At 39.0% G+C, this 28,000-nt stretch overlaps 1 protein-coding gene across 1 annotated transcript; it reads right to left on the bottom strand.

Annotated features, from left to right (window-relative positions):
• Position 1: 1 nt before the first annotated feature.
• cdh17 (cadherin 17, LI cadherin (liver-intestine)) lies at positions 2–28,000 on the bottom strand. Its single transcript, XM_047356848.1, has 19 exons — positions 27,960–28,000; positions 25,957–26,013; positions 25,479–25,574; positions 22,271–22,405; positions 22,022–22,157; positions 13,226–13,384; positions 12,763–12,915; positions 9,524–9,729; positions 9,288–9,419; positions 9,061–9,211; positions 7,817–8,026; positions 7,661–7,737; positions 7,397–7,585; positions 5,378–5,622; positions 4,161–4,291; positions 3,183–3,401; positions 2,977–3,087; positions 1,764–1,880; positions 2–688 (listed from the first exon to the last, which is right to left on the bottom strand). The coding sequence occupies exons 2-19, from the start codon at positions 26,002–26,004 to the stop codon at positions 597–599; spliced, it is 2,607 nt and encodes an 868-aa protein (XP_047212804.1). The 5' UTR covers positions 26,005–26,013; positions 27,960–28,000; the 3' UTR covers positions 2–596.

Raw genomic sequence — 28,000 nt, 5'->3', positions numbered from 1 at the left:
AGTAAATCCAAGTTTTTTGTTTATTGGGAAACAGACCAGTAACTGCAATTTTACAAAAGCAATCTAATAATTGTTCACTCGCATGTTACTTAACATCAGCAGATGCTGAGCTGGGGGAAAAAAAACATTGAATCAATGAAGCAGCCAGTCTGAGAAAGTCATTTTAATACATTAAGTCAACAAGCTGTGAGAAAGCTCAGCTGGCCTGTCGAGTGAATTTAGTATGCACAGCACCTAATAATCAAATTCATAAAATGTTTGAATAAAATAAGCTGAAATAAATCAGCGTCTCAGGATTTAAAGGTGAATAATGGGATTTTCTTAGTTTCTTTAACAGTATATGTAATTTCCTTAGTTTATTTAGCAGTGAGTATGCTCACTGTAAATAAATGCATGAGCTGGCCATAAAGTCTCAGGTCACAGTGTTAATGCTCCAGAAAAACATGCAAACAATAAAGACTAGACATTCTCACAAGAAAGAAAAAAAGACGCATAGTTATGATTTGGGGTCATGGTGAGGGTGTGAAACTTGCAAAACTCCTTTAAGGTTATTTGTGACTCTTTCCGTATATAAATAAAACTTTGCGTGGTTGTCTCTACATCATTGGGTTGTGCTCCCCGTCCTCAGGCTGCTGTTTCTTCTTGTCCTTTTTTTTTGAGCGCTTAATCGCTACGATGAAGAGGATAGCTGCAACGAGAGTAAATACAAAGTCAGTTATAGCAAGTCTTAATTTATACAAAAAACATATATATGTTTTTTTTACATAAATCAAGATTATTTTGACTTTAAACCATTAGGAAAAGCCAAAAAGAGGATGTCATGGCTTATTAACTTTCTGATAGATTATTTCACCACGTTTGAGTTATAAAAATCAATGTATTTTAAGGAAACACCCCAAACACACCGCTTCCTTGAGTGACATTATGGGAAAATAGATCAGTCAAGATATCAGGAAGACATGTGTGGACATCCATGGGGATGTCCAAAGACGGGTTCTGCATCCTAGTGATGAACGTGTTTTATTATGAAATGTTTGTATCATCTCCAGAACAAATGCAAAAGACCTCCAAAAGATGCTGGCTGAATCTGTTAAGAGAGTGAAATAATGGGCTGAAAGGCCACTCAGCATGGAAGAAGTCATCACTCCAAAAGAAACATGAAAAGCCAGATTACAGTTTGCAAATGCACTTGAGGACTAAGAGCGTAATCTTTGGGGAGGAAATTCAAATTGATGTATTTGGTCATAATAACCCTCGTTATAGTTAGAGGAAAAGGTGGGGAAGGTTTAAAGCCTGGAAGCACCATCCCTAACACCATGTGAGGTAGTATCATGTTGTGGGGGTGTGCTTCATGAACAAATGATATCATGAAGAGAGGACATTATGTGGAAATAATAATGCAGAATCTCCAGATGCCAGCCGGGAAGTTAAAGCTTGACCACAATGAGGTAATAATCTCAAATTAGTGGCCATCATGAAGCCCTGACCTCAGCCCCATAAAGAAGTTGTGGGCAGAGCGAGGTGTCCTACAACCCTGATTAATTCCCAAAATGTTAGATCCAGGTCATAAAGTTGAAAAGGAATTCTACCAAGCACTACGGAAATGTTTGTAAACTTCTGAATTTGAAGAGAATCATTTAAAATCTTCTCCATAAAGTTTAGTCTGACCTAATTTCAGACAGTGTGTGTGTGTGTGTGTGTGGGGGGGGGGGGGGTTAATTTTATCTTCAGGTTTCAACTGTATGTCAGTTTGTCTGACTTACCGCAGAATCCCAGAATGCCTGCCAAGATCCCGACGGTGGCTCCAACTGAAAGTTTAAAGCTCTCTCCGTGTGGCGGGATGTAGCAGTAGCCGAGGGCTGTGCAGTTGCATATTCTCACTGGGAAGCAGAGAGAAGTCAAAATTAGGTTTATTGGTAAAATATACAAATTAGCACTGGTTCACATTTAACAAATCAAACAAGAAAATATTAAATGACTTAAAACAACCAATATTACAAGTATTTTCTGGAAATTAAATACACAATGAGACTTTTAACCACTTCTGGTTAAATCTATAACATTTAGAGCAGCCATTACAGTTATGTTCCACTGCAAACACGATTCGAAGCCAGACAGCAGCTTCTGGCAGTGTTCCTGAGGAATCTTAGCCCACTCCTCATGTGCGAAGGCTTCCAGTCCTGTCATATTCTCGGGTTTGCAAACTGATAGTTTGTCTTTATGGTTTTGAGACAAATCAAGACTACATTTAAATTTTTCTTCTTCCATAAGATGTTGGGGTAATGATCTGATTTTGTTTTTATAATTTATTTTTAGTTTCAAGGTAGAGATGCTGACGAACAGATCGGCCGCACATGGACCGTTTTCAGAGTTGTTTTTTTGGCCAGTGAACGCAGCATACCTAAGCACAATGGGATGGTATAACAGCAACACTTCAGTTTGGATGCTGTTAATGATGATTAACAAAATGGTCAAGGTTAAAGCTTAAAGTTTCAGTATCAGTGAGGCCTTCAAAATTAAACCAAAGGAAGCCCATTTATGGAAGAAAAACTATTTTCAGTGTTAAGGCATACTGTTAATTCAGACTGCAAGAGAGAGTGAAACCTCAGCAGATAAGAGGAAGCCTCAATGAAGTTCAGGGAAGTTGCTCTGTTTGCAAAGCACCCCTGCCTGTCAGGGAGTGTGCTGGGTTTGGAAATCAAGACTAATACAAAGGGTCTGAATTCTTCTAAGCAAACACACAGTTTGCCTTTAATGAAGTTTTCTTTCAAAGTTTTGTTTTAGATTTCAGCTGCTTTTTTTAACCCATTTCCCCAAATTGCTGTTAGCTGTGAACCTGTCATACAGCAGATCATTGATGTATTTCAGGTCTCTGTTAAATTGTTAAAAACATGACCTGGACAGAAAAAGAGCTCCTCAGAGAGAAATGTGAAGAAACGAGGGTTAGTCTGAAGCTAATTTAAACAGATAACTTACCCTCAAACAGCTGTGGAACTCCCATGCCTCCTTTGTCTTTAACAGTGATCTTAAGAGGGATCGTTCCTTCTTTGACAGGTTTTTTGACCAACTGCAGTTCAGCTGATGAATCTGTACAACACAAATATCCAAGTAAGGAAACAAATATGCCCAAATATTTAAGATCTGCGTCATCCTTTTCTTGTCTTGGATCTTAACAACCATACCGTCATTTTGGGTCAGCTTCCAGTTGGCGAATTTCTTTGAGAAGGAAAAGTTGAAAGGACGGGAAAAGGGGTCGCTGTCCCCGTCTTCGGCCTTGATGGTGATGGGTTTGAGGTTCTGCATGCAGAGGAACTCACTGGTCGTAATCAGTTTGGGAATGTTGTCGTTGACATCCAGCAGCCGCACGTGGACGACACGTTCAGAGGACTTCTCAGGGTTCTCTGTGGAGGCAAATCAAAGATCAATATGGGCATGAAGACAAACACCTAATGTGTCCTCTTAACTGTGCTGGATCCAACATTACTTAAAAACAAGACAGAATTAATATTTAGGGTTAATTTAAATATTCAGAATTTATTTTAATAATACATATTTCTATTTTTATTTTTTTTAGCCGTTTTTCAAACCTAAAAGGCTAAAAGATTTACCAAGTTCTGTCTGATTCAGCACTGTGGTAAAGAAGAATTTCACTGCTTATTTCAACATCTATTACACTTAGACTTGTCAAATCTGGACTGGTCTTAACCTACATTAAATTCAATTGTTTTGAAATAACGGTTTACATTTTTATTTGTTTAAAAAGCACAAACAGAAGAGTCAATATTATATATTTGTTTGGCATCTAAAGAAGAAGATGCTGTTTAAAACCTTGATCTAACCTTGATCTTAAAAATGCATTAAATGCTTCCTTTTTACAATTTTGAATTAGTTTTATTTATCTGTGGGTTCTCAGTAATTAACTAATGTTTTTGATTAGTGCTTTAGGTATTAATCAAAGTAAAAAGGCCTTTATTTTCAGATATTTTAATCTTATTCTGTATTAAGTAAATAAGGGATGTAACCTGGCAACTAAATATATTACCACACTAAATTTAGGTTCTTACATGTTTATCCAGGTTAGGACAAAATCAAAATGTCCTACCGGTCGGTCTTCAGGTCTAGATTTAACAGTGATTTGCTGCGACTTTGCCTCCACTCACGCTTCTCGAAGGCAGTGACAGTGACCTCAAAGGTCTCCAGTATCTCTCTGTCCATTTTTTGTTTGGTCCTGATCTCTCCAGTGGCAGCATCGATCTCCAGCCAGCCCTGAGTGTCGCCGTCCAGCTTAAAACTGCACACAAACACACAACCATCAGCAACTGCAGAATACCACAGATAGGCTTTGTGGACACCCGATGGCTTTAACGGGCAATTTAGCCAACATGTCTTGTCAATACGGATCCACAGGTAGAGTCCTAGAAGCATGTTATCAAATGGGTTTTCATGGTAGGTTTCTGTTCTCTCTGCTGCCCCGCAAGCGTGATGAAGCCAGAAAACAGTCGCCCTATCCATCAGTCAAAAAACAGCTTGACCTCAACATAGGCTGCAGTGTCCGTTACACTAATATCTGTTTTTGCCTACAAATTGTGCATTAGACAGAGAGACATGAAGTTTTCTGAAAACTCAATTTCAAAGGTATCGAAAGTAGGATTTTGCTTTCCAATATGTTTCTAAAAATTAGATTTATTGGACGTAAAAAAAAGTTTGTAGTAAAGAGGCAAAAATACAGTCAAAAACAGACTAACATTGTTTAAATTAATATGAACCGTTTTAAATGTATGATTTTGTTTTTAAAAAAGCTTTGAAACCTGTTCTTTCAATATTTCTGCAGTTGTCATTCTGTAAATATGTAACCTTAAAATATCAGAAAGTGGAAAGAAGTAGATGGGTGGAAGGATAGATGGATAGACTGATAATGGATGGATGGATATAATTTTAAGACAATGGGACAGGGAATAACACAAATATATTATTTTCTTATTTTATTTTCTCCAACTTATCCAGGCCTGAAAATAGTTAAATAAAATTCCCAACTTTCCCAGACTGCATAGGAATCCTATATGATCCAGCCAGGATATCAGTTTCCTGTTGATACTGGACATTAATAGTTAATTTTTATAACCACTTTACTACTTTATATGCATGTATAAAATAAGAGTAATACAAAAAATCATCCTTGTACCAAGCAGCAAAGGTGTGTTTTAAACTAAGTGATGCACATTAGTGGGAGCGTTTCTTTAGGGTCAAAAATAAACCATGAAAGCACCACAAGAATCTGTTGCTCCTAAAATATTTAGCTGTTCTTTCTTGCACTGAAATTACTGAAATGCCATAAAGGCTAAAGCAGATATGAGTAAAACAGCTGAGTTCTCTTTACCCGATTTCCTTCTTTTCTGGGTCCTTTGCCTCCACTGCCAACAGCACTGATCCCTTTGTGAAGTTTTCTGGGACAACCACATCCAGGATGTTCAGGCTGAACTCTGGGGCCTCGTCCACATCCGTGACGGACACGGACAGGGTCGCCGTGGACTCACTGCCGTAATCCAGACCCATCATCAGGGGCTCTGGGTTGCGAGCATCAATCGTGAGGTTGTAGGTAGAATGGGATTCAAAGTCCAGAGGCTGTAGAGGGAGAAAACAACCTGTTTAGACTGAATGGACAAAAAATGCAGACATCATGTTTTTATATTTAGAATCAGTTATTGCTATTTAAATTTGTCATTGCATGTCTTTTAAAGGCAGACTCTCTCTATGACATAAACAAATAGTGCAGCAAATATATACATCTATTCTTTTTGGATATACAACAAATCGTCATGTTTATGCTTTTTTGGTAAACATTTTCAGGTTTCCATCTGTTTAAAAAACATCAGTCATACAAAATGTTTTGCCAACAAAGAATTTACCAACAAAAATAATAAATGTGTGTGTATGTATCTTTAAAAAGTTAATCCGAATATTAAAGGAGGCTTTTTGTGTTAGTTGACACCTGGTAAAATAAATGTTTAAAATTTTCTTTAAATAAATTAATCTAATCCTCACTAAACAGACATACTTCAATCAATGTATGGTTGTTTAGCGAGGGGAAAAATACCACATTAAGAAATAATTATACTAAACTAAATCACTATTGGCACACATTAATATCTTAAAAAATTTATATTTCTTTTAAATAAACATTATTAAAGCATTTTTATTGTAAATATAAACATTCCTTTTTCAGTTGAGTGTCTAAGAAATTTCAATTACCAATACAAGACTTCCTGCTTCCTGGGGTACAAATATAATGTGAGACAGAGGCTCACTTCTCTTAGCTACGCTTCAATATAGGTAAGACAAGAAAACATCCAGTTGAAGTAAGCAGGAGTATAATGGTACATATATTGGTACAAAAATGTTTGGTTTAAACACACACACACGTAAACAGAACAAATACAGCTGTTTTAAACACATGCAGAACCTTTATATGCAGATCTAAAGGACATAATTTTACTTTCCGCCGCTCAAAGTCAAACCAAATCTCCAATCAGTTCTAAACTGATGACATTGATTAGATCAAATTATTGTTACTTTATTTACTTTGGTTGTCCACTGTTTGTTTCTCTTGATTGAAACGTACTGACAAATGTAACAAGCAATTAATTTAAAACTGAGGTACAAACCAAACTTTGATCTTTGTGTACTATTACAAGAGTACAAGTATGTCAGATGTGTGCTGATCTTCATTAATTAGCAAATCAATACAAGAGAAAAGCTTCTCACCTAAACTTGTCCAAATCTATAGTGAGAGCAATAATTAAACAGTTTCAAACATCTGAAACTGTGACAAACAGGCAGGATGAGAAAGTAACTTTAATTTATCACTCAAAGTGAGATGGAGGTTTAAAAAAACATCTCTTAACATCTCAACAGGTGGTTTGGGAGCGATGCCAGAAAAAAAAAAACTTTTCTGTCCTACCATCACAAACAAAAATGTAGTAACACTCCAGGTGGGTTTGCCATGAAACAATGAGTGAAAACACGGAAAAGCACCTCATGCCCACTATTATGTACGATGGAGGATCCATTAGGCTGTGGGTCTCCTTCTTCTCCTAAAGCTCTGCTAACCTTGTTAGACTGCATGGCATCATGAATTCATAATTAAGCAAAACACAGTTAAAATAAAACCGAAATGGTTCACCAGACACATCCTCCAACTATCCTCCATGGTCAAATTAGTGCCCTGATCTAAATCCAATCAGCAATTATCGTATCTTATCAGTAACTGATTTAGAAAACAATCACTTACCTCTTGAAATACCTAATTATTGTTAAACAAAGAAATAGTATAAATAGCAGGTGGAAACCAGTATAAAAATATACTGTGAATGCACAGACGTGTGTGTAGATATTTCACCTTTGCAATGACCACATAACCGATTCCTTGGCCGTCTGTTTCCACGGTGAAGACATCTCCTTTGTTTCCTTCAGAGATGCTGAATTTGATTTTGGAGCTGCCAGTTTTGGGCTCGTCTGCGTCTGTCGCTTTGATGGTCAGCACCGTTTTACCCACCTCAGCGTCCTCCGGCAGAGAGTGTGTATCATACTTCACACAGACACACACGGTAAGAACATCATTCTAACAACTCCACAAAACCCAAACAATAATTCCTGCACTCACGTGGTTTTTCTCAAACAGAGGCAGCTCATTGTTCACGTCAATGACCTTGATGGTCACCTTGCAGTTTGTGCTGAAATCTGTAATAAGAATTCATTCATGGATGAAAATCTACAAAACTCCACCTGAAGATGTGTTTGTAAACATTCTGTGTGTTACCTGAGTCACTGACTCTGACACCCAGGTTGTAAACCTTCTGCTCTCTTCGCTGAAGCAAGCGCAGCATCTGTATTATTCCAGAGGTTTCATCAATAGAGAAGCTGTCTTGTACATTTGATGGATCTTGTGAGATGATGGTGTAAGTCAACTGAGAATTCAAAGTTCCTTCTTTATCGGCATCATAGACCTTCAGCTCTCCCACGATGCTGCCTGAAACAATAGAAAGCAATCACAGCAGCTCAGAAACCCTGCAAGAAAGCCTGTTAATCACAGCTCCTACAAGATAGACATGCTTCTGATCTTAAAAAGGGCTTAAGGTGTTCTGATAGAGATATACGGACCCAGTTAGGCAGATGACATTTGTATTTACATATGGCCACATAATATGGCCAAATCCAGATGGAAATGGTTCAGCAGACACAAAATCAACCCTGGCTCACAGTCTCCACTATAATTCAGCCCACAGGTGTTCTGTGGACTGAAGTCTGGCTCTGGGAGACCAGTCAAGTTCCTCCATAGCGTCTTTATAGACCTTGCTTTGTGCACTGTTGTTGGAACTAAAGTGGCCACATCCAGTCTGTTCTCACAGGGCCAAGAGTATAAAATTGTATAAAAAACCAACATACTGTATGCTGTGTTATGGGGCAAACTCCAACCCCAGAAAAAACAACCAAATATCAAGATCCTCCCTCCACCAAACTTTTCACTTGATAAAATGGCAGCCTGGCAGCCACCAAACACAGACTCATCCATTGCACTATCAGACAGGAAAGCATGATTTGTCTCTTCAGAAAACAGGACTCTGTTGTTCAGGAGTCCAGTAGAGGCATGCTTTACACCACTGCATTTGACACTGCATTGGACCTGGCTGCTCAGTCATGGTAACTCATTTCATGAAGCTCTCAACAAGCAGCTAATCTGAGGGCCACATGAAGTATGGAGGTCTGTAGCTACTGACTCTGCAGACAGCTGGCGACAGTTTATCGATGTGAACACTTGCAGCCAGCTTTATAAAATGAGTTCTTTCCTTCTAACAGATTTATTTGCTTTACAGTTGTATTTTACAGAATAAATGTTTCATTATATGTGGAACTAGTTTATAAATAATTTATTATAGTTTTATTTTTACATCACAAAAACCTGGTTGGAGCAATAATAACATGAAGGAAAACTGTTGCATGTGCCACCTTGTTGGAGCTTTGTGATAGCATTATGTAATAATCACACACAGATTCGCAACCTACCTATTGGCTCATTTTCCTGGACCTCCAGCAGAGTCTCCTCATGTTCACACACGGGCTCGTTGTCATTCACATCCTCCACCACAACATGGATCTCCATGGGTGGATCCACCTCTCTGTCATGGTTGTCTTTGGCAAACACAACTAAAGTGTACTGAAATAAGAACAGAGTGATGCATGTATGCTTGTTCTTTTTTTATCAAAAAATAAAATACAGCTCTGTTTTATACCATCTCTTTCTGTTCTCTGTCCAGCTCCTTTGTCAACAGTATTTCTCCATCTTCTGTAATCTGGAAAGGGAAGATGAGCTCTCGCTCTTTTTGCACTAACATGTAGATGGCATCGGGCTCATTAGACTGGACCTGGATACAGAAACACAGCAGATGTGCTCTCAGAAGCTGCGTTTAGAATAGGTGCAATGAGCATTATATAGTTTTGTGATATTTATGTGGTCTGGCCAGCTGACCTTTGCAATAATATGGGGATAATCTTCTTTTAAGTTCTCCTTAATAGTTATTGTCCCAGGGTTGGCCCACAGGTTGGGCTGCACTACAATATGAACTCTGGCATTTCCACTCAGTGCTGTCTCTGTGGCTCCATTCGTGTCCTGCACACGGATAAATAGGGTGTAGTCGGGGTCCTCCAGGGGGTCCAAATTACGGCTCCTCATTTCTAACGCATGAAGAAGAAAATGAAGATCCCATTTAGAACCACTGTATATCTCACTGAAAATTATCCAGGGGGCAAAAATCAAGAAAACATTTAAGATTAAACTATTCTTCTTGACTGAACCCATCAGATTAACAACCAGTATCTACAGTCTCTGATTACCAGTATTCATCAAGCAGGTGTCTACATACAGTACAGACCAAAAGTTTGGACACACCTTCTCATTCAAAGAGTTGTCTTTATTTTCATGACTATGAATATTGTAGCTTCACACTGAAAGCATCAAAACTATGAATAAACACATGTGTAATTATATACTGAACAAAAAAGTGTGAAACAACTGAAAATATGTCTTATATTCTAGGTTCTTCAAAGTAGCCACCTTTTGCTTTGATTACTGCTCCACACACTCTTGGCATTCTGTTGATGAGCTTCAAGAGGTAGTCACCTGAAATGGTTTTCACTTCACAGGTGTGCCCTGTCAGGTTTAATAAGTGGGATTTCAAGCCTTATAAATGGGGTTGGGACCATCAGTTGTTTTGTGCAGGAGATGGATACAGTACACAGCTGATAGTCCTACTGAATAGACTGTTAGAATTTGTATTATGGCAAGAAAAAAGCAGCTAAGTAATGAAAAACGAGTGACCATCATTACTTTAAGAAATGAAGGTCAGTCAGTCTGAACAATTGGGAAAACTTTGAAAGTGTCCCCAAGTGAAGTCGCAAAAACCATCAAGTGCTACAAAGAAACTGGCTCACATGAGGACCGCCCCAGGAAAGGAAGACCAAGAGTCACCTCTGCTGTGGACGATAAGTTCATCCGAGTCACCAGCCTCAGAAATCGCAGGTTAACAGCAGCTCAGATTAGAGAACAGGTCAATGCCACACAGAGTTCTAGCAGCAGACACATCTCTAGAACAACTGCTAAGAGGAGACTGTGTGAATCAGGCCTTCATGGTAAAATAGCTGCTAGGAAACCACTGCTGAGGACAGGCAACAAGCAAAAGAGACTTGTTTGGGCTAAAGAACACAAGGAATGGACATTAGACCAGTGGAAATCTGTGCTTTGGTCTGATGAGTCTAAGTTTGAGATCTTTGGTTCCAACCACCGTGTCTTTGTGCGGCGCAGAAGAGGTGAACGGATGGACTCTACATACCTGGTTCCCACCGTGAAGCATGGAGGAGGAGGTGTGATGGTGTGGGGGTGCTTTGCTGGTGACACTGTTGGGGATTTATTCAAAATTGAAGGCATACTGAACCAGCATGGCTACCACAGCATCTTGCAGCGCCATGCTATTCCATCCGGTTTGCGTTTAGTTGGACCATCATTTATTTTTCAACAGGACAATGACCCCAAACACACCTCCAGGCTGTGTAAGGGCTATTTGACCTGGCCTCCACAGTCACCGGACCTGAACCCAATCGAGATGGTTTGGGGTGAGCTGGACCGCAGAGTGAAGGTAAAAGGGCCAACAAGTGCTAAGCATCTCTGAGAACTCCTTCAAGACTGTTGGAAAACCATTTCAGGTGACTACCTCTTGAAGCTCATCAACAGAATGCCAAGAGTGTGTGGAGCAGTAATCAAAGCAAAAGGTGGCTACTTTGAAGAACCTAGAATATAAGACATATTTTCAGTTGTTTCACACTTTTTTGTTCAGTATATAATTACACATGTGTTAATTCATAACAGAATAGTCACTTTCTTTAAAAAATATTATTTGTAGTTTTGTTAGAAGAAGAATAAGCCTTCTCAAATTTATACTGTTACACAAGCTATACGCGGGTTACTTTACGTTGTATCAAAGTGTCAAATCCTCAGTGTTGTTCTGTGAAAACATATTCCTTTAATATGTATGCTGACAACACACAACTTTAAATCTCCATGCCACTGCATGACCTTAGCCTATGCTCACTGAGTCAGTGTGTCAGAATGGGTCAAAATTTCCTCCTATTGTTCCTTAATGTGGATAAACAGAAACTGTTTTTGGTCATAAAAATGCTCAACTAGACTCAATGAGGCTAAAGACCACAGAGCGTGTGAGGAACCTGGGTGTACTTTTGGACTCTGATCTCAATTTTAACAATAACATAAAGTCAGCTGCAAAATCAGCCTACTATCGTCTTAAAACATTGTAGAATAAAGGGTTTCACACCTTTATTTTTAAGATTTTAGATTAGATCCAAGATGCTGCTGTGAACATTTCTGTTTACAGCAGCCTTTGATGAAACTTTTGAAGAAACAGTTTAACTGAACCTTTAATATCTGTATTTTAACTTCTTTTATGCGATGCTCTTCTGCTTATCCTTTATTACTTTCTTTCTGCCTATTCTTTGATTTCCAGTAAAGTACTTTGGATTGCCTTGTAAATGTGTCTTGCCATGCATGTTTCTACAGGTATTTAGTCTGTTTATCTTCAGTGATTAGATCCCAATCTTTGAAGTTTAAAGAGTTCCTTGTCATGCCCCTAATCTTTAGCTTCCTTCCTAGATTCTTAAAGATGGGACTTTGACTGGGCCACTCTATAATGGTAATATTACATTCCCTCAGAAGAAATATGTTGGTATAATCAAAACATTTATTTAAACCTAAATCAGCCAGGCGTATGTAGGGGTATGGACTTAACTGTACACATTTTAAAGATTTAATGATCAGACTTCCATATTCCCTGTTCCTGTCGACTATGACACAAAAGAGAAATAAATGTGCTGCAGGTTATTTGTTAGAGGTTTTTGTTCTGAGTCTAACTAAAATTGAAGGAGTTTTATGATTGTCTCCATTTATGTATGAATGCAATCCTAACCTTTATGTAAATTTGATTAAACTCGAAACAAAATGCATCAAAGTACATGGTGTTAGTTGATGCATTTACAGACCCAAATTGGTGAAAACTATTAATTGTGATGCATTTAATGAATAACAAACACAGATTGTTTTTAATTACTTGCCCATCACCAATCGGAAACAGCCAAGGTAAAACTGACTGATCCCGATCTGTGGCCAACGGACTTGTGCATCTCTGATTTCAAGGAACAAACCTTGTCTCTCCACACAGGTGAAGAAAGGGTTTTCTTCATACGGGATGTCCTGCGCCAAACAGTACTGTGTAAACTTTGCTTTAAGTGAGTCACTGCTCCAATCTTCTCCCTTGGCATACTGGATTCCTGCTCTGGCCTTCAGCATTTCTTGTCCTGTTAAAAAAGACACAGATTAAACATCAATCTTCTATTTTTTAATGGACATGTATGACATTAAACGTGTTCACTTTCTGACTCATTTAAATTAGTAAGAGTTAGCATCACACGACACATTTAGGCAATCTGCCTCCAGTCAGCATTACTTTTGAGTGGACAGGATGATCTGTGTAATCTGGGTTTACACTGACGGATTACAGGCAGAGAGAGACAGATTACAGACTTTCCCGCAGACGGTCCCCCTCGTTCAGCTTTACCCGGCCTCGTGCCGGTGCATTCCTCTGTGTGAGGATGAATTTTACCTTACCCTCTCCTGTGGTGGAGATCTCTCCGGTCTCTGGGTCGATCTGGAACATAAAGATGTTGCGATTGTTGGGGATTTGGCTGATCAGGCTGTAGCGCAGATGAGCGTTCTCAGTCTCTGGGTCATCCTGGTCGGTAGCAAACACTTGGAGGAATGGGAGACCTGAGTTCACAAACAGAGTTGGAGTTATGTTCATATTACAGTTTAGAACAGGCCCTGGATCAGAGGTTTTACAAGGCGTACCTACAGAAATGGTCGGAGATATAAACAAATAATGTATTGGTATGTTTTAGTTTTAACAAGCTTCATAATCTCAGCAAATGGGTTTTTTAATTTGTCTATATGTAGAAGTCTGTGAGCTAAGTAGTATTTATACCCAGATAAATTAGACAATAGCCAATCAGTATGTTTTACTCAATTTGTTCATTTTAGTTTACATTTTATTTTTAATGTTATCAAACAGCTTTAACCTATTTACCTGAGATTTATAAATATAAATGGTATATCTGGTATTTATAATGTTTTTAATCTCAAACAGATATTTTTATACGAGGAAACTGTTCAAATAAAGTTATAAAATCATACAATACCCTGCAAAAGTATTCCTCTGAACTTTTCAGTTACAACCACAAACAATGCATTTAATGGGACCAACAGAATAAGGCACATTTGTCCAACTTTGTCTTTATGGCCTACATGACAAAGTTTACAAGTTGCAGGAAACTAAAACTCCACATCACTAATAACACACCACACCTACAGTAAAACGTGGTGGTGGCTACAGGGTGCTGTTTGTAAAGTTACACAGTCAAAAATTGACAGCAATAATCAAAGCAGCAATTGCCTGCTAAATATTGAGGTTGCAAACTTTTAGCTTGCTATATAAATGTTTAGTTTAGTGCTAAATATTTAGATGCTAACTAAATATTTTGTTTGCAAGCTAAATCTGTAATTTGTGAATTACATAGCTAACTTGCTAACAAAGTATTCAGTTTGAAGCGAAATATTTAGCTTGCAAAGTAAATATTAAGTTTGTAGCTAAATATTTAGCTTGCTAACTAAATATTTGATTTGCAAGCTGGATATGTAGTTGTAAACTAAATATTTAACTTGCTAATTAAATATTTAGTTTGGAACTGTGATATTTAGAAATATATGAATGACATGGTGAAAATGTGACTTTTAAAAATGAATTTCTTTATGCTATGACAGGCTAAATAACCCAAAATATTGCTGTCACTTTTTGAATGTGTAACTTGCACCTCATATGGTGGCAGCATCATACTGTGGTGTTGCTTTCTTCAACAAGCACAGGGAAGCTGGTTAGAGCTTATGGATAGGCAGGGCTGAAAGTAGTTTTAAATTCTTGCCGGTACTTAGGGGCGGAGCTAAAGGGGGGGGGGGGGGGGCGGGGGTGGCAATGGGGACATATTTGCATGCAGTGGCGATTGCTCTAAGACTGCAGGAGAAACTCAGCTTCCCCTAAAATGTCAAAAAATAAGTGATCAAATATATACTGTTGTGTGTACATGTCATTGACTAAATATGCGCAACAACGCGCTCAACTTTTGTTCAGAATCATCTTCGTATCACTGGTAACAACGTGGCTTTCCTCTCACTCATTCCCGCAGCTTCACAGTGCTTTAAACAGTGAGTTCAATAGCGAAGCAGAAATGCTGGGCTTTGTCACGCCCATCGTACGCTCAGCGTCTCTAGGGGTCTATGGGCCAGTGGGCTGGCCTCGACTGGCCCGGACGCTCAGCTTCTGCATGATGATTGGATGATCTGTCTGAGGCTGAATCCCTTTTTGATGGACAGCGAAATGAGCGAATCAGCGATCTTGAGATTGAGCTTCCCCTCCTTCAAAGACCATATATATATATATATATATATATAACCATCAAGCGCTACATACATATATATATATATATATATTTATATATATAATTTGTGTGTGTTAATTGTTACTCTCATCGGTGCCCCCCACAATGAAACTGAAACACCTGGTTTTAGACCACAATAATTTATTAGTACGGTGTAGGGCCTCCTTTTGCGGCCAATACAGCGTCAATTCGTCTTGGGAATGACATATACAAGTCCTGCACAGTGGTCAGAGGGATTTTAAGCCATTCTTCTTGCAGGATAGTTTCCTGACTCGCTCCTCCAAGACACCCCAAAGTGGCTCAATAATATTTAGATCTGGTGACTGTGCTGGCCATGGGAGATGTTCAACTTCACGTTCATGTTCATCAAACCAATCTTTCACCAGTCTTGCTGTGTGTATTGGCGCATTGTCATCCTGATACACGGCACCGCCTTCAGGATTCAATGTTTGAACCATTGGAAGCACATGGTCCTCAAGAATGGTTCGGTAGTACTTGGCAGTGACGTGCCCATCTAGCACAAATATTGGGCCAAGGGAATGCCATGATATGGCATCCCAAACCATCACTGATCCACCCCCATGCTTCACTCTGGGCATGCAACAATCTGGGTGGTGCGCTTCTTTGGGGCTTCTCCACACCGTAACTCTCCCAGATGTGGGGAAAACAGTAAAGGTGGACTCATCAGAGAACAATACAAGTTTCACATTGTCCACAGCCCAAGATTTGCGCTCCTTGCACCATTGAAACCGACGTTTGGCATTGGCATGAGTGACCAAAGGTTTGGCTATTGCAGCCCGGCCGTGTACAGGTCCTTCTCAAAATATTAGCATATTGTGATAAAGTTCATTATTTTCCATAATGTCATGATGAAAATTTAACATTCATATATTTTAGATGCGTTGCACACTAACTGAAATATTTCAGGTCTTTTATTGTCTTAATACGGAGGATTTTGGCATACAGCTCATGAAAACCCAAAATTCCTATCTCACAAAATTAGCATATTTCATCTGACCAATAAAAGAAAAGTGTTTTTAATATAAAAAATGTCAACCTTAAAATAATCATGTACAGTTATGCACTCAATACTTGGTCGGGAATCCTTTTGCAGAAATGACTGCTTCAATGCGGCGTGGCATGGAGGCAATCAGCCTGTGGCACTGCTGAGGTCTTATGGAGGCCCAGGATGCTTCGATAGCAGCCTTTAGCTCATCCAGAGTGTTGGGTCTTGAGTCTCTCAACGTTCTCTTCACAATATCCCACAGATTCTCTATGGGGTTCAGGTCAGGAGAGTTGGCAGGCCAATTGAACACAGTGATACCATGGTCAGTAAACCATTTACCAGTGGTTTTGGCACTGTGAGCAGGTGCCAGGTCGTGCTGAAAAATGAAATCTTCATCTCCATAAAGCTTTTCAGCAGATGGAAGCATGAAGTGCTCCAAAATCTCCTGATAGCTGGCTGCATTGACCCTGCCCTTGATAAAACACAGTGGACCAACACCAGCAGCTGACACGGCACCCCAGGCCATCACTGACTGTGGGTACTTGACACTGGACATCTGGCATTTTGGCATTTCCTTCTCCCCAGTCTTCCTCCAAACTCTGGCACCTTGATTTCCGAATGACATGCAGAATTTGCTTTCATCCGAAAAAAAGTACTTTGGACCAACGAGCAACAGTCCAGTGCTGCTTCTCTGTAGCCCAGGTCAGGCGCTTCTGCCGCTGTTTCTGGTTCAAAAGTGGCTTGACCTGGGGAATGCGGCACCTGTAGCCCATTTCCTGCACACGCCTGTGCACGGTGGCTCTGGATGTTTCTACTCCAGACTCAGTCCACTGCTTCCTCAGGTCCCCCAAGGTCTGGAATCGGCCCTTCTCCACAATCTTCTTCAGGGTCCGGTCACCTCTTCTCGTTGTGCAGCGTTTTCTGCCACACTTTTTCCTTCCCACAGACTTCCCACTGAGGTGCCTTGATACAGCACTCTGGGAACAGCCTATTCATTCAGAAATTTCTTTCTGTGTCTTACCCTCTTCCTTGAGGGTGTCAATAGTGGCCTTCTGGACAGCAGTCAGGTCGGCAGTCTTACCCATGATTGGGGTTTTGAGTGATGAACCAGGCTGGGAGTTTTAAAGGCCTCAGGAATCTTTTGCAGGTGTTTAGAGTTAACTCGTTGATTCAGATGATTAGGTTCATAGCTCGTTTAGAGACTCTTTTAATGATATGCTAATTTTGTGAGATAGGAATTTTGGGTTTTCATGAGCTGTATGCCAAAATCATCCATATTAAGACAATAAAATACCTGAAATATTTCAGTTAGTGTGCAATGAATCTAAAATATATGAATGTTAAATTTTCATCATGACATTATGGAAAATAATGAACTTTATCACAATATGCTAATATTTTGAGAAGGACCTGTATATTGACCCTGTGGAGCTCCCGACGGACAGTTCTGGTGAAAACAGGAGAGTTGAGGTGCACATTTAATTCTGCTGTGATTTGGGCAGCCTTGGTTTTATGTTTTTTGGATACAATCTGGGTTAGCACCCGAACATCCCTTTCAGACAGCTTCCTCTTGTGTCCACAGTTAATCCTGTTGGAAGTGGTTCATCCTTCTTGGTGGTATGCTGACATTACCCTGGATACCGGGGCTCTTGATACATCACAAAGACTTGCTGTCTTGGTCACAGATGCGCCAGCAAGACGTGCACCAACAATTTGTCCTCTTTTGAACTCTGGTATGTCACCCATAATGTTGTGTGCATTTCAATATTTTGAGCAAAACTGTGCTCTTACCCTGCTAATTGAACCTTCACACTCTGCTCTTACTGGTGCAATGTGCAATCAATGAAGACTGGCTACCAGGCTGGTCCAATTTAGCCATGAAACCTCCCACACTAAAATGACAGGTGTTTCAGTTTCATTGTCCAACCCCTGTGTGTATATATATATATATATATATATACATATATATATATATATATGTATATATATATATTTTTTTTTCAATTGTTAAAGAACTTCCATGTATGAAACAATGATAAACTATTTTCTGATGCATAACTTTTCTTCAGTTTCAGTTTTCTTTTGAACAAATAAGTTATCGTTCTCTGCATTGTGGTCAAGTTTTGATTTCATTTAAATTAAAACATTTGACAGTTCGGTTGTTTTCGAGGTTTTTTTTTTAAGTCTGTAGATGCTAAGTGATTTGTAGTTCGTCCTGTCCTAATGCAAGCTGCGGTTTTTTATGTCTGTGCACCACCTGTGTAAAATCTCCCAGTCCATTAAATCGAATGCACCGATCTCCTTGGCAACCGTTCTGTTTCGGAGGTAAGCGCGCATGCGAATGTGAAATCTCTGGTCATACGGTGTTTTCGAGCTGAACTGTGTTGTTGTAATTCAGCAAAATAAAATGAAACACAACTAGTTACCCTCCCTTTGCTTTTAACTGAGGTATTTAGCAGCGAGCAAACAGACATTAAACGTAGCGGGGCTCGTTTTAAAGGCTGACCGTTCACAACAGCCTCGAGCTCCGAGGGGAGAGAAGCAAAGCAAGAGCTTTGAGGCTCCATCATAGCAGAACAGTTCAGAAACTATTTGGAATGAGGGGAAAAAAAACCTATATTTATAAACAAATTAAGTCGTGTTTTAGACTGCCTGTTGATAGTGGATCTGATCTTTGTGTGCTTGTGAGTTTTTGCAGCCGTAACTGGTTCTGGATGACAGCTTCATAGCAGACAGCCATTCTTCCCTCTTCCCGGTGTTAGGTCGATTCGCGTTTCCCCATCAGATACGGTTTCCCCAGCGTCTCCTCGCCGCTCACGCGGCAAAAAAGGCGCGTGCTTGTTGCAGGCTCGGAACCGTCGCGCTGTGCTCGCACCACAGGGGAACTACGGTAACCCTGAAAGCTCAAATGTCTTGTTTCGGAGAAGTCGATCTACATTTGTTTAGCTAGTGTGTTGTTATTAGATAAACTAATATATCATCATTTTACAGATAGATAGATAGATAGATAGATAGATAGATAGATAGATAGATAGATAGATAGATAGATAGATAGATAGATAGATAGATAGATAGATAGATAGATAGATAGATAGATAGATAGATAGATAGATAGATAGATAGATAGATAGATAGATAGATGTAAATATAACGACACATATTTATATACACACAGACGTATATATATATATATATATATATATAGAGAGAGAGAGAGAGAGAGAGAGAAAGACTACAGATATCTATACTGTTGTGATCCTATATGGTTCTATAAATGTACTATAAACCTCGTCAGATTCCCCCTGCATAAAACAGGGGGAACGCTATCTGATGGCCCTGTAATGTCCATCAGATACCGTTCCCCCTGTAATAAACGGGGAACGCATCCTGATGGATCTCCACACCCTGTCAGATACCGTTCCCCCTGTTTATTACAGGGGGAACGGTATCTGATGGACATTAGAGGGCCATCAGATAGCGTTCCCCCTGCATAAAACAGGGGAAATCTGACGGGGTTTATAGTACATTTATAGGACCATATAGGATCACAACAGTATAGATATCTGTAGTCTCTCTCTCTCTCTCTTTATATATATATATATATATATATACAGGTCCTTCTAAAAAAATTAGCATATTGTGATAAAGTTCATTATTTTCCATAATGTCATGATGAAAATTTAACATTCATATATTTTAGATTCATTGCACACTAACTGACATATTTCAGGTCTTTTATTGTCTTAATACAGATGATTTTGGCATACAGCTCATGAAAACCCAAAATTCCTATCTCACAAAATTAGCATATCATTAAAAGGGTCTCTAAACGAGCTATGAACCTAATCATCTGAATCAACGAGTTAACTCTAAACACCTGCAAAATATTCCTGAGGCCTTTAAAACTCCCAGCCTGGCTCATCACTCAAAACCCCAATCATGGGTAAGACTGCCGACCTGACTGCTGTCCAGAAGGCCACTATTGACACCCTCAAGCAAGAGGGTAAGACACAGAAAGAAATTTCTGAACGAATAGGCTGTTCCCAGAGTGCTGTATCAAGGCACCTCAGTGGGAAGTCTGTGGGAAGGAAAAAGTGTGGCAGAAAACGCTGCACAACGAGAAGAGGTGACCGGACCCTGAGGAAGATTGTGGAGAAGGGCCGATTCCAGACCTTGGGGGACCTGCGGAAGCAGTGGACTGAGTCTGGAGTAGAAACATCCAGAGCCACCGTGCACAGGCGTGTGCAGGAAATGGGCTACAGGTGCCGCATTCCCCAGGTCAAGCCACTTTTGAACCAGAAACAGCGGCAGAAGCGCCTGACCTGGGCTACAGAGAAGCAGCAATGGACTGTTGCTCAGTGGTCCAAAGTACTTTTTTCGGATAAAAGCAAATTCTGCATGTCATTCGGAAATCAAGGTGCCAGAGTCTGGAGGAAGACTGGGGAGAAGGAAATGCCAAAATGCCAGAAGTCCAGTGTCAAGTACCCACAGTCAGTGATGGTCTGGGGTGCCGTGTCAGCTGCTGGTGTTGGTCCACTGTGTTTTATCAAGGGCAGGGTCAATGCAGCTAGCTATCAGGAGATTTTGGAGCACTTCATGCTTCCATCTGCTGAAAAGCTTTATGGAGATGAAGATTTCACCTGCTCACAGTGCCAAAACCACTGGTAAATGGTTTACTGACCATGGTATCACTGTGCTCAATTGGCCTGCCAACCGTCCTGACCTGAACCCCATAGAGAATCTGTGGGATATTGTGAAGAGAATGTTGAGAGACTCAAGACCCAACACTCTGGATGAGCTAAAGGCCGCTATTGAAGCATCCTGGGCCTCCATAAGACCTCAGCAGTGCCACAGGCTGATTGCCTCCATGCCACGCCGCATTGAAGCAGTCATTTCTGTACATGATTATTTGAAGGTTGACGTTTTTTGTATTAAAAACACTTTTCTTTTATCGGTCGGATGAAATATGTTAATTTTGTGAGATAGGAATTTTGGGTTTTCATGAGCTGTATGCCAAAATCATCCGTATTAAGACAATAAAAGACCTGAAATATTTCAGTTAGTGTGCAATGAATCTAAAATATATGAATGTTAAATTTTCATCATGACATTATGGAAAATAATGAACTTTATCACAATATGCTAATTTTTTGAGAAGGACCTGTATATATACACGTCTGTGTGTGTGTATATAAATATGTGTCGTTATATTTACATCTATCTATCTATCTATCTATCTATCTATCTATCTATCTATCTATCTATCTATCTATCTATCTATCTATCTATCTATCTATCTATCTATCTATCTATCTATCTATCTATCTATCTATCTATCTATCTATCTATCTATCTATCTATCTATCTATCTATCTATCTATCTATCTATCTATCTATCTATCTATCTATCTATCTATCTATCTATCTATCTATCTATCTATCTATCTATCTATCTATTTGTAAAATGATGATATATTAGTTTATCTAATAACAACACACTAGCTAAACAAATGTAGTTCGACTTCTCCGAAACACGACATTTGAGCTTTCAGGGTTACCGTAGTTCCCCTGTGGTGCGAGCACAGCGCAACGGTTCCGAGCCTGCAACAAGCACGCGCCTTTTTTGCCGCGTGAGCGGCAAGGAGACGCTGGGGAAACCGTATCTGACAATTAGTGCACTTGGCTTACAAATGCATCCCACATTTTTCAGATTTTTATATATATATAAACAACTATCTGTTGGTCTATCACATAAAATCCCAATTAAACACAATAAAGTTTGTGGTTGTAATGTGATAAAATGTATAAAAGTTCAAAGGGTACATAGACACTTTATATATTTTAGACTAATATTTATTTTAGATTATGTTTTAGAATGTAAGCTTTTATAAAAATACATATAAAACTCACCTGGTGTTCTCCTTTCCCGAATCGTAGCGGTGTAGCTAGTCTGGTTGAACCGTGGAGCGTTGTTGTTTACGTCCAAGACATTTATGGTCACAGTTATTGAACCCTCCACTACTTCCTCATCTGCCAATGCCTCCACCTGGATTTATTACCCACATACAAACACAAGCATGTTGTACATGAACATGTGCTGCATTTCTACCAAAAATCATGAGTTTTCCACATGTGTATAAAAGACAGAGTCTGGGTTACGTTGAATACGTAGTGAGTTTCCTGAGACCAGTCTAGAGGTTTCTCCAGGTAAAGCCAGCCATCCTTTGATATTTTAAAGTTGTCCAAGCCTTCTCCTCTCAGCCTGAAATCGTTAACATCTGCAGGTACCTGAAACTATACAGTGAAAGATGGGAAAGAAAGGAGGAAAAAGATTAGACTTGAACACAGCATGAATCAAAGACTAAAGACTTTTATTTTATGATTATGATTTAAAAAAAGGCATAATTCTCTCTTTTTTGGCAATATGATCTAATATACTACAGAGACATAATAGAATGGCTTTCACTCCTGTTTTTACAGCTTCGATCGAATGATGCTAGGAAATATAACTCCACTGGGTTTTTCTTCTTTGAGTTCATTCAGATATCTTCAAGAAACACAGCAAACTTCAATTATGACAAGCTAAATCACCAGGTTAATCAGAGATTATATGGAACCGTTAGTAGTCCACAATTTTCTGTTCCCGTGGAGTATAAATATTCAATTCAAATTCAAATCAAATTTCAGCACACATCTGCCTTACTTGACTGGCATGTTTTGTCTCATGTTCATTTTTGAAGATTTTGTAAGAAAAAATTGTCCTCTGTTTTATCTAATCTGCTGGGGTAGCAGCATCAGAGCCAGGGACTTAAAAAAGCTCAACAAGCTGATAAAGAAGGCTGGCTCTGTTCTGGAGACTCCTCTGGAACCACTGGAGATCATTGTGCAAAGAAGGATGCTTCATCAAATGAAGAACATAATGGAGAACCCTGAGCATCCTCTTCATGAGACTGTCATACAACAACAGAGTGTCTTCAGTCAGAGGCTTCTTCAGATGTGCTGTAGGACAGACCTCTACAGGAGATCCTTCCTGCCCACAGCCATCAGCATCTACAGCGGCTCTTTGAAGAAACCTGCATATGAGCTACAACATTTCAATTCCCCTTGGGATTAATAAAGTATTTTTGAATTGAATTGTAGTCCACTTTTAAGCATAATGGAGGTTCTATGATGCTTTGATGCATGGGCTAATGTTCTTTTTCAGAAAACTGATGGGAGTTTTTCATTGGAACTTTCAGCAGGATAATGATCCGACAAATATGTCCAATTCAACACATAAATGCTGGTCCTGAGACCGAAATCCTATAGAAAATATGAGGGCTGAGCTGAAGAGAAGAAAGCATAAAAGAGGACCCAGGACTCTGGATGACCTAGAGCGATTTTACAGAGAAGACTGAACAAAGGTCCTTTTCTCTATACTTACTTATACTTATGAAATATAAGGGGAGAAGACTCAGTGATAAGTAGGTTGTATAAAGTATCAACAGCAGAGGTGTCAATACTGAGGCACCGATAATTAATACAAAAAATCTATTATTTATTAAAGTGGATTTTTTTCCACACTGAATAAATGTACTGAAATTTAAGGTTTTTCTATCTTGCCAGGGTGTGATTTTGCTCCAAGTTTCAAGTCTTCTTCAACATTTTTACCAGGGATGGAAACATCTTAGTAGGCCACAATAAAAATCAGCAGCAAAATATGCTTCTCTTTGGTGGCTGTCAAAGCATTAAAGAAATAACCTTAGGATGTTTTAAATTTTGACTGAACAGGTCACAATTTTTATGTTATTTTACATTAGCTTTGTGTTTGTAAATGTTTTTTATATCTTCACTGAGATTAATGGCAAATGGCGATTAAAGAGTCTCAGGTTCATGCAGTAATTTCCAAAATCTTATTTATTTTGGAATCACACAGCCTGAAGACTTTAGGAGATTTTCTGAGTTGGTGTGAACTTTACGTTTGTCACTGCACAGTCCGCTGCAAAAGTACTCATACCACTTGCACTTTTTCACATTTTGTCACATCACAACCACAAAGTTTAATGTATTTTATTTGGATTTCATGTGATAAACCAACATAAAGTAGTCCTATTTGTGAGGTGGAAGGAAAACGATACATGGCTTCCAGTTTAAAATAAAACTTGAAGCCCCAGTCTTTTGTAGTCTCTAAAATGTTTTCTTCAGGAATTACCCTGTATTTAGCTCCATCCATTTTTCCACCACCTCTGACCAGCATCCCTGTCCAGTTAAAATCAAGCATCCCCACAGGATGATGCTGCCACTGCCACATTTTACCATGAGGATGGCAAGCCCATGTTGATGTGGATTGCTGTCTTTTTCTAAACACATAGTGTTATGCATGGAAGGCGATTCCGATCTCATCTGACCAGAGCACCTTCTTTCACATGTTTGCTGTGTCCTCTGTGTGGCTTGTGGCAAACTGTAAAACAGAACCTCTCGTGGCTTTTTTCCCCATCTATGGTTTTCTTCTTGGTACTCTTCCAGTCACAACTAGTAGTTGTCTTGTTGACAGATTCTCACAACTGAGATGTGGATATCTGCAGCTCCTCCAGAGTTACAATGGTCCTCTTGGCTGCTTCTCTGTTAAATGCTCTCCTTGTCAGCTTAGGTCGACATCTATGTATTTGTAGGTTTGCAGCTGTGCCATATTCTTAACATTTGAAGATGTTGGACTAAACAGTGCTCTGCGAGTTGTTGACAGCGTGGGATATTGTTTTAAAACTGTACCTTGCTTTAAAATTTTACACAACTTTATCCCTGACCTGTCTGCTGTATAACTTGGTCTTCATATTGCTGTTTGTTCACTAATTTTCTCCGAGGCCTTAACAGGACAGCTGGATTTATACTGAGATTATGTTACATATTATTTAGTTGGGCCTTTCAGAGTGAAAGAGGCTGAATACAAATGCTGACCACACTTATCAGATTTATGTTTGTAAAATTCTTTAAAAACCCTGTATTTTTTCCTTCCACTTAAAAATCATTTATCACTTTGTCTATTTACGACATAAGGTTCTAATAAAAAACATTAAAGTTAGTGAAAAAATATGAAAAAATGGGTATGAATGTGTTTGCAAGAGACATAAAACAGTTTTGGTCACTTACAGAATAATTAACATTGATATCTCCTAAGAGCTTGAAAAAAATAGCTATTTTAGTTGTTTGTGGATAAATATGTCTAAAAAACAAAACATCCTTTCAGTTTCAGTGCCTGGTATTTTGTCACTATTCCAAGTTCAGATAGCTATGGTTTCAAGGATTTTATAAAGGTTGCCTTTCTGGACATTTTACAGTATGGTAATTTTTCCTCAAACTTACACACTCTTTTTTTCCATGTGTAAAGTACCTTATGCACTGGATAGGGCACTCTTGTTGCCTCTTCCACATTTAATGCAGTATCCTCAAATGGGCCCTTCATCTCCTCCAGGTCCATCCCTGCAGCCTGTCAAAATACGGAAATATGGGTCAGTTATCCTCAAGTACAGCAGATCCAAAGGTACAACTAAAAGTCACACAAAGTTGACCTCTGTGCTGTGACATGAATTTAGTCAACCATTGAGGGCCGTTATTTATTGAGTCAATATTGCATGGCAGTGGCTGTGTTTCTATGCTGCTGCCAAGAGTGGGAGAGCAAAGTCTGAAGACAAACCGCAGCTTACAGAGAATCACCACAGTATATTAAAAAGATTCGCTTGTGGGACGCTCCAGATGTAAGCATTAATGCACATCGAGATGTTTGCAGGTACTTTAACAGCTTCATGGGTTTGAGATGAATATGTATCTAAGGATGGCAGCAGCGACAGTTGGTGTTGTTATGTACTCACAATGCAGAGCAGCGATGGAAGCAACAACAGATGCACCATGGGTGTCATTACCACAGCCTGTGAAGGAGGAAGAAGAGGAGGCGACGGGAGAAAACAAATGTTTAAGGAGGCAGAAATGATAATGGATTTTAAACAGTTGAAACCATTTAAACCTGTTGTACCTCACTTCTTTCAGATTCAGCCAGTTAAACTTAAGAGTTATAAAAGAGTTAAAAGTTATAAAAACAACTATGATTTAAATTAAGCATCTGTTTAAAAATTACTTACCTAAGCTAACTAAATTGGTTACTTACCTAACCACTGCCTTAAGAAAGTTAAAAATAGATTTAATATAACTGAAGGTGGCATATTCAGCTCTGGGATGTAACTACAGTGCTTTTACATTGAGGTTACCTAAGTTCAGCGCCCTCTACCAGTAAACAGCAAGCTTCATAATGGTTACTGATGCTCTATTTAAGGCACTATTAATGGCTGAAATTCCTGTTTAAAAGACAAACTTGGAAAAACAGCATGTCTGGGTATATAACAAGGACATTTTGATTTAAATTTGCTAAAGAAACTTCAACAAGATTCCTTTTAGGTGCAGAAATCCTTGGGTGTAAATGTGACGTTTGCTGTGCTGCATCATGGATCTTGTAGTTTTGTTTAACACCTGGATTCCTCAGCCACAACTACAAGTTATGGAGTGAATGAGTACCACTCTATGCATTTATCAAATAAAAAAGTTGGTAGAAGAAGCAGTGAATGAACAAACATCCAAATTTTTCATATCATGGATACATCTGGCTGTATTTAAGGATTTTGGGGGCCTAAAGTTGAAATGATTAAATTTAAGACTACTTAAGTCCTTGCAGAAACCCATTTTATTTTCTCCCCTTAGCACAACGAGTCACTGATTCACAAAGACATTGGCTACACTAACAGAAATGTGTCCTTGAGTCAGTACATGTGCACACTCGGAGCTGAATGGGAACTTTAAGTCAACACACTCCACCTTCATGACCTGGTGAATCAGCGACCTGACTGTACAGAAGAAACTGAAAGCTATCAGTTTCTTTCCAGCTAGTTTTTACATACTGTAAATCAGATGCAGGATTTAACTGATATTAAAAAGATCCCTATAGAGTCCGTAATCCTGGTGACTATATCACACTTTAGAGGGCCAAAATAAAGTTAAAATTTGCACATGATTGGACAAGTATGGTAAAGAAGGATCCATTTATGATTCAATGAGTCCAGAAACTTTGACATGCACTTTGGCACATTTACTGCTTAGTATAGGCCTCAAGATCACTGAGGTCTTGGGAAGTGCAGCTGAAAGAGTCGAGTGAAGTCAACCCATTTAGTGAAGGTGACATTGAGTTTTGGCTAATGACCTTTTCATTTTAAAGAACACTTTCAGTATCGGCACAATCAGGAAAAACTCCTGAATAAAAATTCTTTGTTTCTTGAATATATTTCTGCAAATGAACATCCAGTTAAATTGAGTAATTACTGTATGTTGATTGGTATACATTCAATTAACTGGTTACCACCCTCCTATCATCCATCTGGGTCAATTTAATGAAAATTAAACAAATGTATTATTTATTGTGAGGAAACAGAAACTGAAATCAACAATAGCACCATAGTACAAACATTTCTCATCTTAAACCTTTAAAAGAAAGACTAAACAGTCGCTGTCAGAGTGAAATTAAACATTTACAATAATGAATCCAGTCCTTTGATAGGTGTAATTAGAGATGTCGCAAGCAACCTCGAAAGCAAATAAGCAGAGGTCCCTATTTGCCAACGCCTTGCTCTAGGCCTCGCCAAAGTCAAGTCAAGATCACAGTAAACAACACAGAAACAATCTGAAAACATCTGACAAATGGATCAAATAATCAACCAAAATCAAAACAAGCAGTTCTGTTTGCTTCCATTCACAAGTTCACAGAGGTTCTCCTTGACCAGACCAAACCCTGAAACAGAGAATAAGAACAGAGAAGACAGATGTGGCTTACCTTACAGGAGAGACCAAGTGAGTCGCACCTCAGAGCGATCC

Source organism: Girardinichthys multiradiatus, chromosome 3 (genome assembly GCF_021462225.1).
Source record: "Girardinichthys multiradiatus isolate DD_20200921_A chromosome 3, DD_fGirMul_XY1, whole genome shotgun sequence".
NCBI lineage: Eukaryota > Metazoa > Chordata > Actinopteri > Cyprinodontiformes > Goodeidae > Girardinichthys > Girardinichthys multiradiatus.
The sequence above is the reverse complement of the archived record's forward strand: the minus strand, read 5'-3'. Positions and strand labels throughout refer to the sequence as shown.